The sequence below is a fragment of the Strix aluco genome, chromosome 1 (assembly GCF_031877795.1).
Source record: "Strix aluco isolate bStrAlu1 chromosome 1, bStrAlu1.hap1, whole genome shotgun sequence".
Lineage (NCBI taxonomy): Eukaryota > Metazoa > Chordata > Aves > Strigiformes > Strigidae > Strix > Strix aluco.
The window spans coordinates 70760972-70780709 of NC_133931.1; the positions used below are offsets into that span (position 1 = coordinate 70760972).

Consider the following 19738-nt stretch of genomic DNA (forward strand, 5'->3'; position numbering starts at 1 on the left):
TGCCTAGCTCATTGTGTTCTGGTCTGTGTGTCTTCTATTCTGTGTTGCTTACAACTTACAAATTGCTGTTAGAATATGACACAATGAGCACTGTGATTTCTCGTACTGATTCATTTGGCTGAAGGAATCTCAGTATTGTTTCCCAAACAAACATGCAAAAAGCTTTTTTTTCCTCCCCTCTCAGCTCTTTACCTTCTTAGATGAGTGGTGGTTAGGAGAACATCCACTTCTTTCGCTCTCTGTTCTCCATCTCTCTCTCTTTCTCTCTCCGCCTGAATCTTGGCCATGCTTTGAAAAACAGCCTGAATCCTTCATTAAAGCTGTAATTTCCTGCCCTCCCTCTGTGCCATAGACATTCCAGGCACCATACACTTTCTGCCTCAAATCCCCACTCTATCTTCCTATCCACTGGTCTAGTACATGCTGTTGTCTGCCTCTTGACTGTCTCACTTTTCCTACTGGAACCTGCTTCTGTACCCATCCAGCCTTCCAGAAATCCTTTGCCTCAGAATTCCTCACTTACATAAAAGTACTTCAGGTCTCTATTCAAATAACTGCTTTCAGGATGCCTTTCCCCATTCTACTCATGTGACCTACACTCCTTGCTCTTACTACACAGTTTTTTGGGTTTGTGTTTGTGCAAGCTAGTCATACAAACACACTAGTCTAGTTTCAGTTAAACAGCGGTCTTGCCATCTACCACTCAGATTTTGTCATCTTCAGATTCTTTCAGAAGTTGATTAGGCTGTTGTTTTTGGAGACTGAATAGAAGGTACCACTGGGCCAAGAACCAAATCTCTGCAGGATCCCATTCAGACAACCTTCATTTAAAGATGTTTATACTCCATTAACAATTACTTTTACATCTGTGCAAGTATTCTGTAAAGCAAATGTAATGCTAAGAATACAGTATACTTCCATTGTTCAGTTCTTAATTTTAATTAAAATATTGGGCAGAACTTAGCAAATTGCTGTAAAAAACATAGTTTGAGTGAAGACTGTCTTTATTAATTGTTTTCATGAGAAAAAGATGTTTAGAAAAATCTTGAGCAAGAAAGTTACGCTTATTTAATCTTTGTGCTAGAAACCCAAGAAAATTGTTAGTAAATGACACTTAATGATCTTGTGCTACTTATCAGAACTATAATTTTCATATGAAATGGATACTTCTGTACAGTAGCTCTAGTTTAATACCTTCTGTTAGATTTTCCATAGCTGCAGAATAAACAAGTAAGCCCTTCTGAGGGGAATTAAGGTGGGAGAAAAGAAGTTAAATTAATTCTGTTACTTCAGAGATGATAAATTTCCTGTAAATCAGTGTTGATCAGCTAAAAATGGAAAGCTTCTTTTGCATAAGAAAGCTTAGACTCTTCACCAAAAAATACTGTTGACTTAATATATTGACTTACCTATCTTGCACATACTCGTGTTCTTTTAATCATTTATCAAGCTGAATTTGGTACTGAGCTTTGAATTGTGTACGTGACAATTATTGCAAGTAGTAGAGGATAATTTAGAGAATGCAAGCAAGCATTCTTTATTTATCTTCTGAAAATGGGGGAATACATTGTCATTCTTCAGTCCTTGCTTTTTTGATTGCTTTTGAGGCTACTTTTGGGTTTTATGCATAGGAATTAGTTGATAGTAAAAAAAATACCAGCCCAGTAATTGTGTAATTTTTTTTCTTTACTGCAATAAATTTCTTTTGTACCAAAATGCACTATAAAGTAATGATGTGTCATATGTGCCTTCTAGGAGCATTTATTCCTGGAGTTCCTGTACAGCCGGTGGTTTTACGTTATCCAAACAAACTGGTAAGTTCAGCTTGCAGTAAATATGGGGCATTTTCTTTTAAATACATTGCACTTCTGTAATCTTTTAGATTGGATAATTAGGTTTAGAAATTTGGAAAGCGTTAATAAATGGTTATTGGCTGAGTATGTATTCCTTAAGCCTCTAGCAATATAAATAGTCTTAATTGAGACAGTTTAAATGTTTCTGCTTGTATTAGGTTACTCCTTTAAAACAGTGCTCTGAAAGTTATCCAGGTTGTTACAAGTACTGTACAAATGACAAGACAAATGTCAATTTCTGTCAAGGATCTGTGTTCCTGTGTGCTCCCTGTTACTGCAGTGTATGCTGGAGTTTTCTGACTCTCATTTGTTGCTGGAAGATGTTTCTGTACCTCCTGCCTGTGGGGGTGTTTGTCACAAATGAGTTCTACTAGCTAAATGATAATAGAGTAATGTGTTGGGGACCTCGGCACCTTCATAAGGTGTCTTGTCCATGTTTTGCATTCACTGTACGCCTGTCTAAGGAACGCTAGACACAAGCTAATTTGGAGTAGTGCTTCAATATAAATCACTCACATAAATTATATGTGCAAATTATAGTGTTTGTTTACAATATCTAAATTAAACAATTGTTACAAATACTTGTGAAGATCAGAATCATAGACTGGTTTGAGTTGGAAGGGACCTTAAAGATCATCTAGTTCCAATCCCCCTGCCATGTGCAGGGACACCTTCCACTAGACCAGGTTACTCAAAGCCCTGTCCAGCCTGGCCTGGAACACTTCCAGGGAGGGGGCAGCCACAGCCTCTCTGGGCAACCTGTTCCAGTGTCTCACCACCCTCACAGGAAAGAATTTCTTCCATCTGATCTGAATCTACCCTCTTTCAGTTTAAAACCGTTACCCCCGTCCTATCACTACACTCCCTGATAAAGAGTCCCTCCCCATCTTTCCTGCAGGTCCCCTTTAAGTACTGGAAGGCTGCTATAAGGTCTCCCCAGAGCCTTCTCTTCTCCAGGCTGAACAACCCCAACTCTCTCAGCCTGTCTTCACAGGGGAGGTGCTCCAGCCCCCTGATCATCTTTGTGGCCTCCTCTGGACCCACTCAAGTAGGTCCACGTCCTTCTTATGTTCGGGGCCCCAGAACTGAGCTCACTTGATGTACTTCAAGATCAAGCCTTCAGGAAAGCGCAGAAGAGGGATTTTTTTATATATTATTCATTTTACCTGATGTAGATACTTTTGTGTCCTACTTCAGCTGTCTACATTCCTCAGTTAATTAGAAGATACTTCCTAGTGAACTTTGCTAGCTTTTATACTCAAAAGTTTCTTTCTGAGTACTCGGGGGCTATTTTCAGGCCCAGTCTGTCCCCTTCTAAAATAGAAATTATTTAGGGGACGGTAAAGTAAAATAAAATAAGGACTAACTTGCCTCCTTGCTGATGCATGTTACATCAGAAGATCTCATGTCATCTCTCTTCGAGTAGCCTATTAACAACTCCTTGATCTAAGAATTTCATTTCCTCTTGGTACCCGAGCACTTATGTTTTAAAATGTTTCCATCCATTGTTCTTTCTGTCAATTTACAGGTTGATATAAAACATATGCTTGATTTAAAAAGAAAAGAACCTAAGCAATGTTAATTTACATAGACCACCATTTTCTCTTGAGCGAGACAAGATGTGATGGCAATCAACTAGTTTGCAGTAAGAAACACAGAAATTATCTTTGTGGATGCTGTGACAAGTATAACAGCCTGTTATGCTTGCATAGTATTAAGTGCATTGTAGCAGGTTGCCTGTGACTTCTCATTACATAATTGTTTTGTTTTCAGGAAGAAAGATGCTTTTCTAAAAAATATTTTTAAGCCTTTCTTGCACTGCCAGTTTAAATTGCAAATATGCACGTGCCTTATGTCATACTAAATATACCTTGTTACTTTTGGTTAATATTAAACTTATAACAATATAAAGCTATCAAACATTAATTTGCAGATATCTTCAAAAATCCAGTTGCATACTGAAATGTCCTTATTGCCTGTAGTACATAATAGGGAATATCTGTGAACCAATATTAAATGTTCCTTATGCTCTATTAACAAAAATTGTGAGATTTTTACTTTAAATCAATATAAATTCTAATGAAAAATTTCATAACTTTTTATATTACTGCAAAATGTCATAAAAGAGACTCTTAATATTTATATAGATATGTATTGGAGTTGGCCTGAATCTGTGTATGAAACTGTCCTTTTTCCTACTACTTTTAGTTGCTGTAAAACAGTTTTCAGTGCCTTGCCAAGTCACTGAACCTCCTGCAGTCTATTTCCACTACGCACTAATGGGGAGGTGATAATTGCTATTCCTATTTGATTTTTAGATCAAAATTGCTGCAAAAGAGTTTCAGCAAAGTTAGAATGAGAAGAGGAAGGAGGAGTATGATGTAATACATGAAGGTCAGATTTATTTTGGCTAGGATGCAGTTAAGAGTTAGGTAGCAAGTAAGAACAAGAGAGTAGGGAGAGAACATTGGTTTTTATACACTAAGGCAGCATTTCTAGCAGACTTTAATTGTCTCGGGCTTCCTGTTTGTTGTCTTGTTTGACAGCTGCATATTATAATTTTAGGTTCAGGAAGGAATTTCTTAAGATCTTTGCTTAGCCAGTGAACTCCAGATATGCGTTCTGTGCAGTCACCACACTGCTTTTAGCTTGAACTCCCTGCTGTGATCTACCTTCAGAGCTCCTAGATCCACAGTACACATGAGAACAGTCTTGGACTTGAGTGCAGCTGACTGTTTTGGGAGGCTTTTCGAGATCAGAGCCTGGGGTGAATGTAGTAGGTGTGTGTACTCTTACATGTTTCTTTCCTCGTACTCTATTCAAGAACTAGGTTCTGCAGTGGACTGAAATATGTAGCAAAAGAGATGATGTAAATTCAGTTCTTTTCTAGCAAATAAATCTAGTTGTGGTTGCCATTGAGAACTCTTCTAGTCAGGGTTGCCCCCTGAATACCTTTCTTCTTTGGGCTTGTGATTGCAGTAGATGATGTCTCTGGTCCTGTATCAGTGTTTCTTTAGCAGTATGTTAGTATGTTACTCCTCTTGATGCATGAGCAGAATGAAGTTGTAAGGCTTAGAATGTTGTCTAGACCTGAAATTCAAAATTTGCTTCTGTTTATCTAGTTTGATAGTATTTTGCCTATTGGATGCTTGACAGCTGTTATGTATATTCTAATTAAAATAAATGCTCTAATGTCTCCATCCATAGGTTCTACAGCAATCCTTTTTGCAATTCGTTCTTACACTAAATGTCTTTGTGTATACTGCTTTTTCTTCATTTGAGTTTTCTATCAGAGTACTGGTAATTATGAAAGGCAATATACCTCTTTAAATATCACTGTAAATAGATTAAATATCATCACTGTAAATAGATTAAATATCATCACTGTAAATAGATTTTTATGTTTCAAGTGTCTTCCACAGGTGACTGTGCTATTTAACAAGAGGTTTGGCAGCATCGCTTGTCCAGCTTTGGTGTATCAGGGTTGACTGAGCATGTAAACACAGCCAATCTCCTGTTTGAAGTTTGGCATGATTCTCAGTATCCTCTTGTGTCAAATACAAGTTATATGGAAGATGTACTTCCACACAGTTCAAAGGATTCATTATCTAGACACAAAAGTTTCAAAGTGTACTCAGAATGCCATCAAAGTAAATGCTGTCCATACGCATAAGCTGCTAGCTGTGATAAGTATAAAAGGTATCTAAACTAGGTATGGAAGATACTACTTCCTGTTTTCTGCTTGCTGTTTTTATCATTAAAATATTGTATGTGCTGGCAGGAGTCTCATACAAAATAGGTCTGCCTCTTGCAGACCAGAATCCTGCTTTTCTACTACCTGGCATTTATTGTCATCCCTGCTGCATCATGGTGTTCTAGATGAAAAAAAGTATGCATGTCTGCTGTGACATTCACATTGGGAATTTCTCACAGGATTGTTGATGGATATCTGGCTTATTTGAGTTTGTCGTGCCAACTAGCCAGCACAATGGCTGGATTCTGAAAATACCTATTTGCTGTTCAGTGATCCATTGCCCAGGCAAGGTACCTTTATAGAGCTCACTTTTTTTTTTTGTCTCCCTCTGCACTGTTGCAATTTACAGAGCTGCATTGGATGTGTAGTGGCAGATCTAGTCTCTGATTAGAGAAATTATCAGCTACCTACATGGCAATGGTCAGGGTCTTTCAATGAAAGTTCCTTGTGGAAAAAAAGCCCAAACGTAACATGTTTACTTGCAGTATTATCAGAGACATCAAAGTTGCCAGAAACAGTTTAACAATAAAACTTTAGATGTTAGCTCTACAAGATCACTACATGGAGAAGTCTATTTTCATGCACATATGTTGATTGCTAGAGATAGAATCGTTCTTTATCATATTTTGTTTGATTTAAAAATAATTATTGAAAGTCAAGATCTAAATTCTTAGTAGTCCTTCATGATATACTGACCTTACTCGAAGCTGTTTATCTATTGCATTCATCACATTTTTCACCTTTTATGGATGTGTTGCTTGCTTTCATTTTTACTTGTGACAGCCTTTTGCTCTAAATGGTAATGAAAGCATGAGTTTGACTTGATTTTTCAAGATCATGGCATATGTGATCACCTAAACCATCTACAATGGTTTTGGATGATAGTATAGAACTGAACTGGAACACTTCCAGTAGGTTGATAGAAATATCTTTCTGATCTGGTCTTTTAGAAACCTGAATTTAGTGAGTCCTCTTGTCTTTCCATTAATGACTTGTACATTTTCTTCCCAGTTCATCTGAACAGTAGCTTGGAACTCATTTTCAGGTTTTTTTGATTATTGCTTCTACACTTAAATATTGTCTCCAAGTATTGCAGTTTTTTCCTACACTGTTTCTTAGTCTTACACTTAAAAACTTGATGACCTTTACTGTCATGTTCCTCCTTCTCAACTGTTATATACTCCTTTCCAGGTCTCTGTTCCCTTTTTGCTATTTGCATTTTGTTCACTTCTTTCACTGCTATTTGTCCTCTCTTAGTATTTTACACACTGTTCATCTCAGCCATCTTAAAGTGATGCTGGTCTTGCTCGAGTAAATTGGTGAGTTCAGATGTCTTATAATGTACCTTTTGGTTGTTGGATCAGGCAGGTCTGTGAGTAAAGGCAACTGGAAAAATACTGTTTTGAGGTAAGACATAAGGTCTTACTTGTCCCATTACTTCATGTCAGTTGAGCAGACTTCAGTCACCTCCACAGGTCCCAAACGCTTCAGAAGTGTTACAGAGTGTTCATATCTGTTGCTGGGAGGTCCAAATAAAGTGTAGGGACACTTGAGGGACACCCTGTCAAGCAGGATGGGTTAGGAAAACACGCATGGACTATGCATATTGAGGAACTTCAGTTTACAGTAAATAACTTTCTTTTCCAAGGCTTTTGAAGAACCCCTGGATCTTTAAATGTTTTATGAATATAGATACTCTGTGTTGAAGAGTTGGGTTACTGGGTATTTCCTAGCTACATAAAAGGTAGGCTGATTCCTGTTGAGACTAAGAACTTTTGCAAAGGGCACGGAAGTTTCCATGAAAACCTTGTAGTCATACGTCATCAGTTATACTATGTATAATGTAACAAAAGTTTGAAGTACAGCAATTAATTGCAACTGTCATGCTTCTTTTCTTAGGATACAATCACATGGACATGGCAAGGGCCAGGAGCGTAAGTGTTCTGTGTTTTATTGCTTATATTATTATTGCTTTCCTTTGTTAGTTTTTATTTGTGTCTTACAGGTGTATATACGCAAGTAGTAATTGCTAGTTATTGGATTACTCTTTGGGAATAATTTGTGTCTTTTATCTATTGTTCCCTTAATTATGATAATATTCAGCTAGAGGAATGCAGATATAAACAGTATAATTCTGCTGATATCATTTTGGTGGCTTTTGGTTTTAGGTTTTTATTTCTAATTTTTTTAATATTTTTTTTTTAGCTAAGTGTCTGAAGTAAAACAACTTGCTTCTACTCTATGTATGCAAATCGATTTGGTGTGTTTCTGTATGAAATCGGCATGGCTGCTGTTTGAAATTCGTTTAGTCCCACAGAAACAGCCCACTCAGGGAATTTGGAGATACTGTTTCCATATTCCATTATGAATGTAACTTTGATATTTATTTTTAAAAAAAATTATTCTAGAGGTTCCTTTAGCAAATTCATGTAATGTAAAATACTAAATGAAGCAATTCTTGCTTGTTTTAAAAAAAATATTTTTTTAGCATTATTTTCATGTTGGAGTAGAAGTTCTAAAATGTTTAAATGAAGATCAAACCAAGAAATTTTGAACCCTATGTAAAGGGGAGTTGGATTCTATGGTTAATGGCTTGCCATTAACTTCCTCCTTGTGAACTATTCTTGTTAAATGTCCCACCTGAGATCCTGTATTTTAGTAGTAATGCAGACACCATTGGGATTAGTCAAGATTCAAGTAATTTAGAATTTTGTTGATTTAATTTTGCACCTTCAAATGGACTGAGAACCAGGTCTAATTAAGGACATGTCTAATTTGGAGACTTGAGGAAATATTGATCACTTCTAAAGGTTCAGCTTTCAGTTAAATCATCACATTGGAAGTAGATTAATCCATGATAATGTCTAAAGTAGGTACTGCAGCATTTACCATGTAGGGATTTATCTTCTCTCCTTGTGAGCTCCTTCCTCTTCCCTTGCATTTGCACTGCAGTTCATCTAGCAAATTAACTTGGACAGAGGGGAGAAAGGTTGAGTAGCTTACTTGTAGCTTAGTGTCCTACCTGAGGAGGAGTCAAGAACACATAGGAGAAGGAAGAGAAGGAACTTGTAGGTGTGTTGCCTCAGATCACTTTAATGTGTACAGAACCCTTATTCAGAAGTGCTGACCTCTGCTAATAAAGTTAAATTAAATTAAAAATGAATCAGAATCTGAGGCAGCATGTGATGTTATGCAAATTCACTGGGTCAGTTTAAATTACAGCTTTACTTAGGATTAATTCTCCTGAGTGACCTAAAATGTATGTCTGATATCTTAGAAGAAAATACTATTAAGACTGATACAGTCTTCATCAGCAAACGTGTCTCTTCTGTCGTAGCCAAAACGTAATCTGGAAATGTTGATGTATCCAGGAGTATTCTGTTTGCTCAGAGTTGCTGTAGCCTCTAAAATGGATTGAAAGTTTCTCAAATGGAGGCTATATGCTTTCTTCCACTTAGGGAAAGTGATGTTTTTACTAGTTTGACAGTACTGAAAGCAGATCAACTGACCTTACCTTGAAAACAAAAATTGACTATAGCATACAATTCAAATTTTCTGTACATCGGACTTGAGTTAGATACAGGTTCTACCCATGTTTTAAATTGATATTCATAATTTAAGGTTTAATCTTTGAGGATTACAGGGAGTTGGCAGAGAGAAAAGTTTACTTGTAGTTTACTGGGGTTTTTTAATGATCTTGGACAAGGACCTAGAAACCAGACATGTTTCCTGTCAGTGATGTAAACTTCAAATCACAAGTTTCACTGTTGTTCTTGCTCCTTTTCTTTGCTTCAATGTGTTGGAAGTTCAGTAGGAAAGAAGGGGAAAAAAACCCTTGTTGCAGCCCTGAATGAGTGTGTTGCGAAATGAGTAGGGTGTTGCTTCTAGGACCTGCACTTTATCTGTCTAAGAGGATTTTGACCAACCCTCCCCTCACAGTGATTGACTGCTGAAACTACCTAGATACTGTACAAAATGTGGCTACTGACTCTGATCCCTAATTTAAATTTACTAAATCCTTTCCTGGATTTGAATCTTACTGCTTTCTAAGGTCAAGTTTATTCCAGTATCTTGTGTCTTAGGCTACTAAAACACATGTACTGCATTTCATTAACAGACTTCTGAAGTATAATGAGCTTTCATTCCAAACCAAGGTAATGATAAAATCTTAGTAGCTATAATTAATCTTGACAACTCTATGCCACATACAGCATTTTCCTGAAACAGACTTACTCTTTCTTTACACACTATGCATAGATCAGATCTTACTGTATGTATTAGTACCTGTATATCATATTACTGCTTGTCTTCCTGCTTTTGGGTATCTTTTAAGATGCAACTTCAGTGTAAATTGCCTTTGTTCCACCTTACAGAATATAATGTATAGAAGTACTCTGAGACCTCTTCTGTTATTTTTGTATCTGAATATGGTCATACATACAAGTCGGAATGTTACTTGAAGACTTTGAAATCTAATGTACTACTGCTTTACTACATGTACATTTTTTTTCCTCCATACTTTTCCTTTTTTTTCCCCCCTTTAGGTTAGAAATTCTGTGGCTTACTTTGTGTCAGTTTCACAATTCTGTGGAAATTGAGGTCAGTAAAAAAAAAACCCACAACAGTGTATTCTGAGCAGTATCAGAATACATAATATTGTGCTTAATTCTGCAGTAAAAGTTTGTATTCAAACTATATGTTAACAGTCTGCAAAACCAGGTTAAAATACCACTTACATTTTAGACAAATTGCTTCTATATCTGAAAATGTAGCCTAAAAATGGAATAACAAAATATAGACTTCCATTTGGCTTAAGACTTTAATTTCTTATTCATTTAAGTAGATAGATTTCTGACTGTTTAAAGAGTCTTTTGTGAACAAATTTCTCACTTTTAATTGCCTGATTGCTATTCCAACTAGTATACCAACTGTGTGTGTTAGATATCCAAGTGTGTGAATGCTGATGTAGAAACTAAGGACTATCTTCTAGAGAAAAATCGTTCTAAGTGGTTTCTTATAGGCCAGATAGGTTATTTAATGTCTGGCTAATTTTTTTATTAGGCACTGTTCAGAATGTGAAATTGGGAAACACAAAGAAAATTTAAGTTTATGTATAGTCTTAACTTTGTTTTGAGGAAAACACTACGTGATCCTAAGGCTGAAGACTATTGTAGTGAAAATGCAAGAACAACTAAAACCTTTCCTTTTAAATTGTTGTCCTTATGCATTTTACAGAGAGTAATTACATTTTTGTGGAGAAGTATGGTGTTTTCATAGAATCATAGAATGGTTTGAGATTGAAGGGACCTTAAAGATCATCTAGTTCCAACCATGGGCTGGGACACCTTCCACTAGATCATGTTTTAAAGGTGTTATATAGGATATTTGACAGATGTTCTGCAGTTCTTTTGCTCACATTTCTTAATAATGAAGTAGCTACTTATCTCTTACTGATAGCAGGGTAAATTAGTAGGAAGAACTATTACATATATACATATGTACATATACATATTGTGTATATATATACAATAGTAACATATACCAATCACAGTAGTTATCATTGCTATGCTCTGTGTTTGTTTATGCTATAAATTTTTCTCAGAAATGATGAATGCATAAAATACCAGCCACCGAACAATCGTATCTTGTAGAAATTTGTGGTTACTGTTATCGCTTTAGTGGCATGTTTTCAGCTATTAATAGTATATATATTAAAAAAAAAAAAATCATATATCTCATTTCCAAAACAGTGGCATGTTTTTGGTAGAAGGGCCAGGGAGCAACTGCATCATGCAGGAACAAGGCAAACCAACTGATTGGCAGGATTTTTAATCTATCTCAGGAACATGGTTTTCTGCCCTAGGCAAGTAAAATGGGTTCTTTCACACAGAAGCGAACACTGCTGAGCTTTCTTGATTTTTGAGACAGCAGCTGCTAGCAGATGCTGAGTTTCTGTAGCACATACAGAACTTGCCCAAGGACAAGTTATGATCTTTGGCCTTCTTTTTAAAAAAAAATGAAAAAACAAAAGCTAGTGACTTTCTGAAATACGCTGTACTAAAGCAGGAGCTGGCAGGTAGAAGAGAAGAACTGTCTGCAAAGCTGCTTGCAAGTATGAGGCAGAGTACTTGAGAACTACTTGTTGAATCTGGTTTTGTAAGGAAGTGCTGCAGATTTAGGAATGTAGAGGAAAACGTGAGGAGTTCTGTGTTCAAAGTCATGTTTTTCCCCCGGTCTCCAAAGCTTATTGGCTTTTATTCCTGCTTTGTTCCATCAGCACAGGGATACTGGCAAGTACCAACCAGCCTTGATACAAGAAATATTGCTGAAGATCCAATAACTCAGGGAGGCGTACAGCAAAGCAACAGAACTTCAGCTGGTTTTGGTTAAATGATAGCTTGTAAGGTCTAACAGCCAGCAGTCAGGATCTGAAATTTGTTAGTCTGGGCTTCTCTGCATATAATGTATGGTATGCCAGAACATACGTGTCATGTATATTGAGAAGCAAGCATCTATGTAGGTTTTATGATAGGTTACTATAAATATTGGCCCATCCATTTATCCTGTACTTGGAACTGATGTGCAAGCAATCTTGTGAAGAAGAAAGCGTATGTGATCACCTGCGCATTGAGTTTGGTTTGGCTCATGTCAGTTTGTTTTGCTGGCCTGTCAGCTTCAGTGTTCATACATCTATCACAATCTGCAGCAGCTGAGAGTTCTTAGTGTTAGTGGTGCTGAAATGATTGTGCTAGTTGTGTCCATTTAGGCACAGACACGTAGAACACTTTTGAAATCGCCTCGTATTCAAACTTGTCCTGTATTTGAATGACTTAATAGCAATTTGCAACCCAAAGTCAAAGAAATAGAATTGGGCTTGGAACTTCAAGGAACAATTTTTCTGTCTGTTAGCTTCACAGTCTTTGTCCTTTTGTATACTGCATCACATCAGGCTGGCACACCTGCTTGTAAATCTAGAAGACAGGAGTCATGTTTTCAGTTGCAGTGGCGCATATAGGGAGAACTGTAGCAAAACCCAAAATAAATTTAAGATTTGTCCATCACTGAGTTACCTCTAAGAAACAGTTAGACAAACATCTACTGGCAGCATTTTGGGTACTGCTGATCATACCATTACGTGAGTCTGAAAATACAGCTAACTTTGTAGTTATTGAAGTTTTTGCTTAAATGATAAACTTTGTATTCATTTCCCAGTTGTTCTTTTCTTTTTTAAAGACCAGTGTGAAATTTCTGGATCACAATTCCTATTTTATACTACCCATAAGTAATTATATGGAATATAACTAAGCTTATTACAACTTTGGTTTCTGCTTCAGAAGCTTTGCACAGAATTATGAACATTTTGTTCACTTAGTGCATAAATTATCTCATTGCATTGCACTACTAAGGGAATTGTCTGTCTGGTACTGAGCAGGGATGGGAATCAGAGTGATCCCTTCTTGTTCCTTCTATCTGAGAAGATAGTTACTTGGCAGAAATGAGACATTTTGAGGGTTTTTATAGATGAGACTGGCCATGATCTTGGGGCTTACATCATGTTTTAACAAACACTTAAAAACACCACCAAAAGCTGGAAGGTCTTTTAATATAGACCATCCCATTTTGAAAGCTGCCTTTTCTGTTGTAGATCTCTAGCAGTTCAGGTTTAATTCTCCCTTTCCAACCTCAACTGTTCTGTGATTCTGTGGCCATCTGCTTTTATTTAAAATTTCTCTTTCAGTTGAGTATTAACAAGTAGTGTCAATTTGAAGGAGAAATTTTTCAAAACGTCCAGCAACAGAAGTTAAAAAGACTTCTGATGTGTACATTAAGCAGTCATATATGTTTTCAAAATGTGCAGGGGGAACAATAAATACCTGATGTCCTGAGAATTTGAATTCTTAATATTTAAGCTATAGAACAATGTTCATGTAGCAGGTGCTTTTCTTGGTTATCTGGAAAGAGCTAAACAATACAGGATGTAAGAGAAAACTTTGTGCAAGAAACTGCTAGTACTTTTAAATGCTTTAAAAATTCCTGGTCCCACTTATGAAAGGAGGATAAAACTCGGGTTCCATGAGGTAAGAAATGAGCAGAGTCACTGTTACATGAATTTCTAGAAGTATGATGCATTCTTAAGCATTTAAGAGTTCAATTTTTAATTTTTTGTAGTCCTTTTGTTAATATAATTTTGTAGGTAGCAAACTGTATACTTTTTTCACCATAGTGCTATAATAGAGATTGTTTAAAATGTTAAATATTCTTGGTATAATTCAGTTCTCTGTATGCAGTTTCTACCCGTGTATATTCCTTCAGAAGAAGAAAGAAAAAATCCAGTGTTATATGCCAATAACGTCAGACGTGTAATGGCAGAGTAAGTATGTTGTAATGTGGAATAAAAATAGATCTGTGGCTTTACTCTTAGGATCAAGAAAATTTCATGAAATCAAGTCAATGTAGTTGCCTGCTTGCAAAGAAGCTTGTAGTCTGCAGTAGTGTGTACAAAACTTCTCATATAGCAGTTGCCTTCCTCTCTGAGGAGGCCAAGGAACCACAAACACAGCAAGAACTGTAGGACTTTGGTTTTGTTTGTTTTTTTTTTAACATGTCTTCATACAACAAGCCAGTTCTACTCGCTGCTGTGGGTATTTAGTCTTCTGGGGAGAAAGCTATAGTTGAATTTTATGAAAGTTAATGTATATGAATTTTGTGCTATTGAGGTTGTATTTTAAGCTGTGACTTTTTTAAGGAAGTTGAGAATAGTTTTGTGTATTCATTGTTAACCTCTGGTTATTTTAAATAGTAAAGCACAGGAAAGCTGGTTCTGTTGGAAATAGAGCACTAATACACTGTGAACTAATTGAAGTTGAACATTAATGTGATGACACAACACTTGTCTAGTGTATGATAAAGTCAACATTGAATACACAGACCTTCATTCTCTTCTGTTGTATTTTTGATTAACCTCTCTTCATTTTTTGTTCTTTCAGTAAATCTTTCAGTCAGATGTTCTCAGTATTTACAGAGGACCCTCAGGTCTATGATCGCTAATAACTCTTGAAGAATTTATGAATTTTACTAATCCTAATTTTGAAAGAATTTATGAAATCTTAATTTCCTTGTGTAACTTCTCTTCTAAGTTACCAATTTCAGCCAAAGGCAAGTTTGTAGATAGAAACAGGTAATTCTTCTCTGGTTTGTAAGCAGAACTCAGCTCTGTGAGTTTCCTTAAGGATGTTTGGCCTATAATATAACAGTAGATCAATACTCAATCCATTGTACAAAAGGACATTTCTCACAAAAGAAAAAACAAAAGGATCCGTGTGAATCAACCTGTCTCAGAGTTGCAGTGACCTCAAAGACTTTTATAGTTCACTTAAGACAGTCAGCTGGCACTACATAAAAGTGTTTTCCTCAGACTTTGGGTAGAAGACCATGTTACTAAACCTTTATTCTGAACTCTATTCCAATCAGATGACAGAAATTTTGACAGCCTACAGAAGTGTACAACGATGGGCATGTTGAAAGCCTTCCCTTCTATGTGTGCATAGGAGAGATGTTATCTTCCTCGTCCTTTTGTTTCTCCTTCCCACCTCTGAAGAATTAGGCATTTGGGGTAACAGAAGTGGGATGCAGGTCTAAAGGGAAGACTGTCAGAATGGGGAACAGCAAATACAGCTTGTTTTGAGATGAAGAAGAGGCTGTAGATGCTGTGTTGATGTAAAAGGAAAGTAAATGTGATTGGTTATCAAAGTTCGGAAGTTAAAATGCAGACAGGAATGAGACAGAATGCTGATGTCTGGATACTGCGGACTGCTGTAGACCAGGTAAAATAACATCAACATAGCCAAAATTTATTTACTTCTGACTACTTCCAGATGCTTATTTTTAGTGGCAGTTCTCCAGACTCTTCCAGTTCATTCATGTGGCTTTTGGTACAGGAGGTACCAGCTCAGATGCTGTCAGTCTGTTCTGGAGCTGTAATGGTTGCAACTCTAGCCCCTCAGGTGCTATTTGGTGCTAGCGTTGCACTCTGCATAGCTGAGTAAAGGACAGTATTACTGCTTTACCTAGATTTGTTTCCTTTTCTTGAAGATGGAATCGGTGGTGGTGTGGTGTACCATTTTGATGTCGAGAGGTCACTGCAGAATCTGTTTAGATATCTTCTTTCCCCTTCCTCCCCATCATATTTTTCTGGAAGAAGAGTAATCCTGCTGGATATTTTACAGCAGAAGCAGTGGCAGTTCCAGATAATAATGTATTTGTGAGTCAGAACCAGTGTCACGGCAAAACCTTGTGTCTTGCCCCTGATTTCAAGGGGCATTGAGAGACCTTGTAGAGTGCAACAATAGATATGATTTCCACTCCTGAAATCTCTTTGCCTTCATTGTAATCTTGTCTCATGAACAGGTTCTATTAAGTGTTGAACAAAGCACTTGACAGGATGTCTGATTCTTATGCTGCTTCTGCTTGTTGACTCTCGAGAATTTTTGGTTTAGCCTAATTTGTTTAGCTTCTCTGTGGGCAGCCGCAGATGCGAGTGATGGAGGTCTCTAGATAGTTCCTGTTTACTTATATATAAATTGAATATTTGACAAAGGAGATGCTGTCATTCATAGAGGCTTGCTTCCTCAGGACGTTAGGTTCTTGCAGGACAGATAAATTTACTTGCCCAAAAAGTGAAATCCAAAGTGAGCCTGGCCTTTTGGCTCTCTTTCAGGCCAGGAACTTCAAGCATAACTGTTCTGTGCTTCAGGAGCAGGCAGCCATACCAGTAACAAAGGAAATGCCACTTTTTAACTGCTGTAGCACTCTACGGGTCTTTATTGTATTCTTTCTCATCTGGGATGACAAGCATTGTATACTCTTGAACATGCGTTCAAGTGTTAACCCACCATTTGTATCATTCACCTTCTCTGCTGCCATATACCAGCCATTTGAGTATGAACACACTGGTTTGTTTTTCCTGGGCCATTGTGCTGGTTTTGGTTGGGACAGAGGTAATTTTCTTCATAGTAGCTAGTATGGGGCTATGTTTTGGATTTCTGTTGAAAACGGTGTTGATAACACAGGGATCTTTCAGTTACTGCTGAGCAGTGCTTACACAGTGTCAAGGCTTTTTCTGCTTCTCACCCCACCAGTGAGTAGGCTGGGGGTGCACAGGAAGTTGGGAGAGGACACAGCCAGGACAGCTGACCCCAACTGACCAAAGGGATATCCCAGACCATATGATGTCACACTCAGCATATAAACCTGGGGAAAGAAGGAGGAAGGGGGGATGTTTGGAGTGATGGCGTTTGTCTTCCCAAGTCACCGTTACATGTGATGGAGCCCTGCTGTCTTGGAGATGGCTGAGCACCTGCCTGCCCATGGGGAGTGGTGAATGAATCCCTTGTTTTGCTTAGCTTGTGCACAGGGCTTTTGCTTTCCCTATTAAACTGTCTTTATTTCAACCCATGAGTTTTCTCACTTTTAATCTTCTGATTTTTCTCCCCCATCCTGCTGTGAGGGGAGTGAGTGAGCAGCTCTGTGGTGCTTAGTTGCTGACTGGGGTTAAACCACAACAACCATGTTGGGGATGATCATCTCACTGATGTGAACATTGTGACCAGAAGTTACTCAGTCTGGATTACTATTATGCAAGCACCCTTTCCTGTTGCTTCTCAGGACCTCATTTCACAAACTTTAAACCTAGTTTATGTTTTAATTAATTGAAATGTAATATGAGCTGATCTCTTGATGAAAGGTGTTTCAGTATTTGTACACTGACCTGTCACTAAATTCCACAAGAATCCATGTGATACATTTCCATTTTTAAAAGGACACTGTCATGGTAGAAAATGAGTTTAACCGTTACAACTTCTGCAGACATTTCAGTTGCACCTGTGGCTGCTTACTGCAGTGCTAACCTGTAGTGGTATCTTCACTGCAGTCCTCATCGGGAGGATGAGCAAGATCCAAGACAGTAGTGGCTGATCACTTTACAGCATCTTTAAAAATCCAAAGTTTCTTTCTAAAAGGGTTTCTTAATCTCACCTGTGCAATTACCAGTATTTTAATGTCTGTGATCTTCAACCTTTTTCTCCTTGACAGATATTTATTCAATAGCATTGGGCCAAAAACTAGAATAATGTGCAGTCTTGTTACAGCCACTCAGCTCGCTGTTTGTTCTGTTATCTGTGTAATCAGAACTGGAATTACTCATTCAGGATAGCCAGTGCTGCTGTCTTAGTTACTCCATGCTTGTCTTCCTTTGGATCATTTTCTTATTCTGCACAAAAGGTATGTGCTGATTAGATTAATCCGCTGTTTAGAGAATGGCCCCCTACTTATTCCCTCAGTATGCTTTGCATTTGATTTTTCTCATACAACCTACTCTGTTTGAGTGAGTCTGTCTTTTTTGGTCTTTCTGGCCTTGTTCTGACTGCTACTCTGTTTAGTGGACGTTCTTCTCATGTACAACATGCTATCAGGAAGTGTGTGTAGTGTCACTTTCAAATCACTGAAAATGTGAGTGCTTTTAAATATGGCAACAGTCCATGCAGGTTCTCTATTTAAAATAAGTAAATAAAATTCGGTGACATCTTGCGTTTTAATTCATTTCATATGTTCTTTATTGCTCTAATACAGTTCTGAAGGCACCATGCTAGTAAGTCATGCCGTGTAGGTACCTATTATATTAGCTCATTTTTGTAAATATTACGATTGTAAAATTGTCATTTTGGTCTTCGTGTGCGTGAGCTATTATCACCTTATATTGATGGCAGTCAGTGTGGATTATTTTGATATGTTAATTTATAAATTTCAGTACATACTTTTTCTTCTATATGTTTTTCTAGTTGAGTGTTAAGTTTTCTGGCCTATGTTGTTACTTTTTTTTTAAAATATCTTCAAAGTATTAACTCTTGATTTACTGGAACTACAGCAGTGTTGTAAAATTGTCAGTGTGTAGACCTGAGGCTTCACTCCCAGCTCTTCCAGAATTATTAGGAACAAATCATCTGACCTTGCCATGATAAGAATTTATTTCTAAAAATTTCTCAGTGGTAAAGGAGACATATCTACCACTGCTAAAGCATTGGAAAGTACTTAATTTTATTCATAAGATATGTCATCTTAATTGTTTCCTAATGTAAAGTATTGCATATGACAGCTTTTTTTTCCTCTTGGCAACTTTACTATTCTCAGCTAGTAATGTCACTGTTTATATTTTTTCTTATGCTTTAAAAATAGTCTTACGCTTCTTAGCTGCATCACTTGCAACCTTGTCTTTACCTTTCCATATTGTTTTTATGAATATAGTTTCTAATTTACTGCTACCCATTTAAAGTTCATCTGTTTTGTGGTTTGTTTGGGGTTTTTTCCTAAAAAAAAGTATTAGTTGTCTCTTCATTGTGGGATTGTAGCCTTTTGCCTGTTGCATAGATTCTTGAACACCTAATTTTCATTAATACTTTTATTCTGGAAGACATCTGATAGTTGTAAAGTAATCAAAATACTGTTTAGGGTATAGATACCGCTTTAAAGAAGAAGTAGGTAACTCTTCCACTCCTACTTTGCAAGACAAATTTGTTAATTTGTTACCTACCATCCATTAGGGCTCAGATATGTTTAAGAGGAGTATATCAGTAGCTCAGCTTCTAGTTACTGCATGTACTTAGCACTATTCATTTTGTACACAAATAAGCTAATGGTAGTTCAGGCAGCTAATTGTGAAAATCTACACTGCAGGATTTTTGTGTAATTCTAAAGTAACTTCACCCTCACCCATAATTACAGACATAAACTGCTTAGATAACTATACACAGACCTGTTGATCACTTATTAACATATAAACAAAATTTGTGTTGCTTTAATTGGTTAGTTTCTCTTACAGAAACTGTCTTCAAAATAGAGAAGAATATGGTTTAGATGGTACAATTTGGAAAAAATGCAAGTTAAAATATTATTGTAATATTTAAAATATTGCAACTTTGTTAATTTTTTTATGCCTATGGCAGATGTTTAGACTGAAACCTAATCGAAACTGGACACCTTTGCCCCTTTGTTTTTCAAAACTACAAGCACCTCAGAACTGAAGTTTTGTCAGCATTCCTGATTTGAGCATTTAATTTTTCTGGTGTTAGAACTCAGC

At 36.9% G+C, this 19738-nt stretch overlaps 1 protein-coding gene across 4 annotated transcripts in view; it reads left to right on the top strand.

Moving 5' to 3' along the window:
* LPCAT1 (lysophosphatidylcholine acyltransferase 1) overlaps positions 1-19738 on the top strand; it is a 73696-nt gene that overhangs the window by 21216 nt on the left and 32742 nt on the right. For 3 of the 4 annotated variants that reach the window (XM_074824351.1, XM_074824381.1, XM_074824360.1), the window contains 4 exons: positions 1756-1814; positions 7507-7541; positions 10152-10206; positions 13896-13978. In XM_074824351.1, the coding sequence (XP_074680452.1) occupies positions 1756-1814; positions 7507-7541; positions 10152-10206; positions 13896-13978 (232 nt within the window). The remainder of the gene's footprint in view (positions 1-1755; positions 1815-7506; positions 7542-10151; positions 10207-13895; positions 13979-19738) is intronic. The other variant, XM_074824370.1, reaches the window with a different exon arrangement.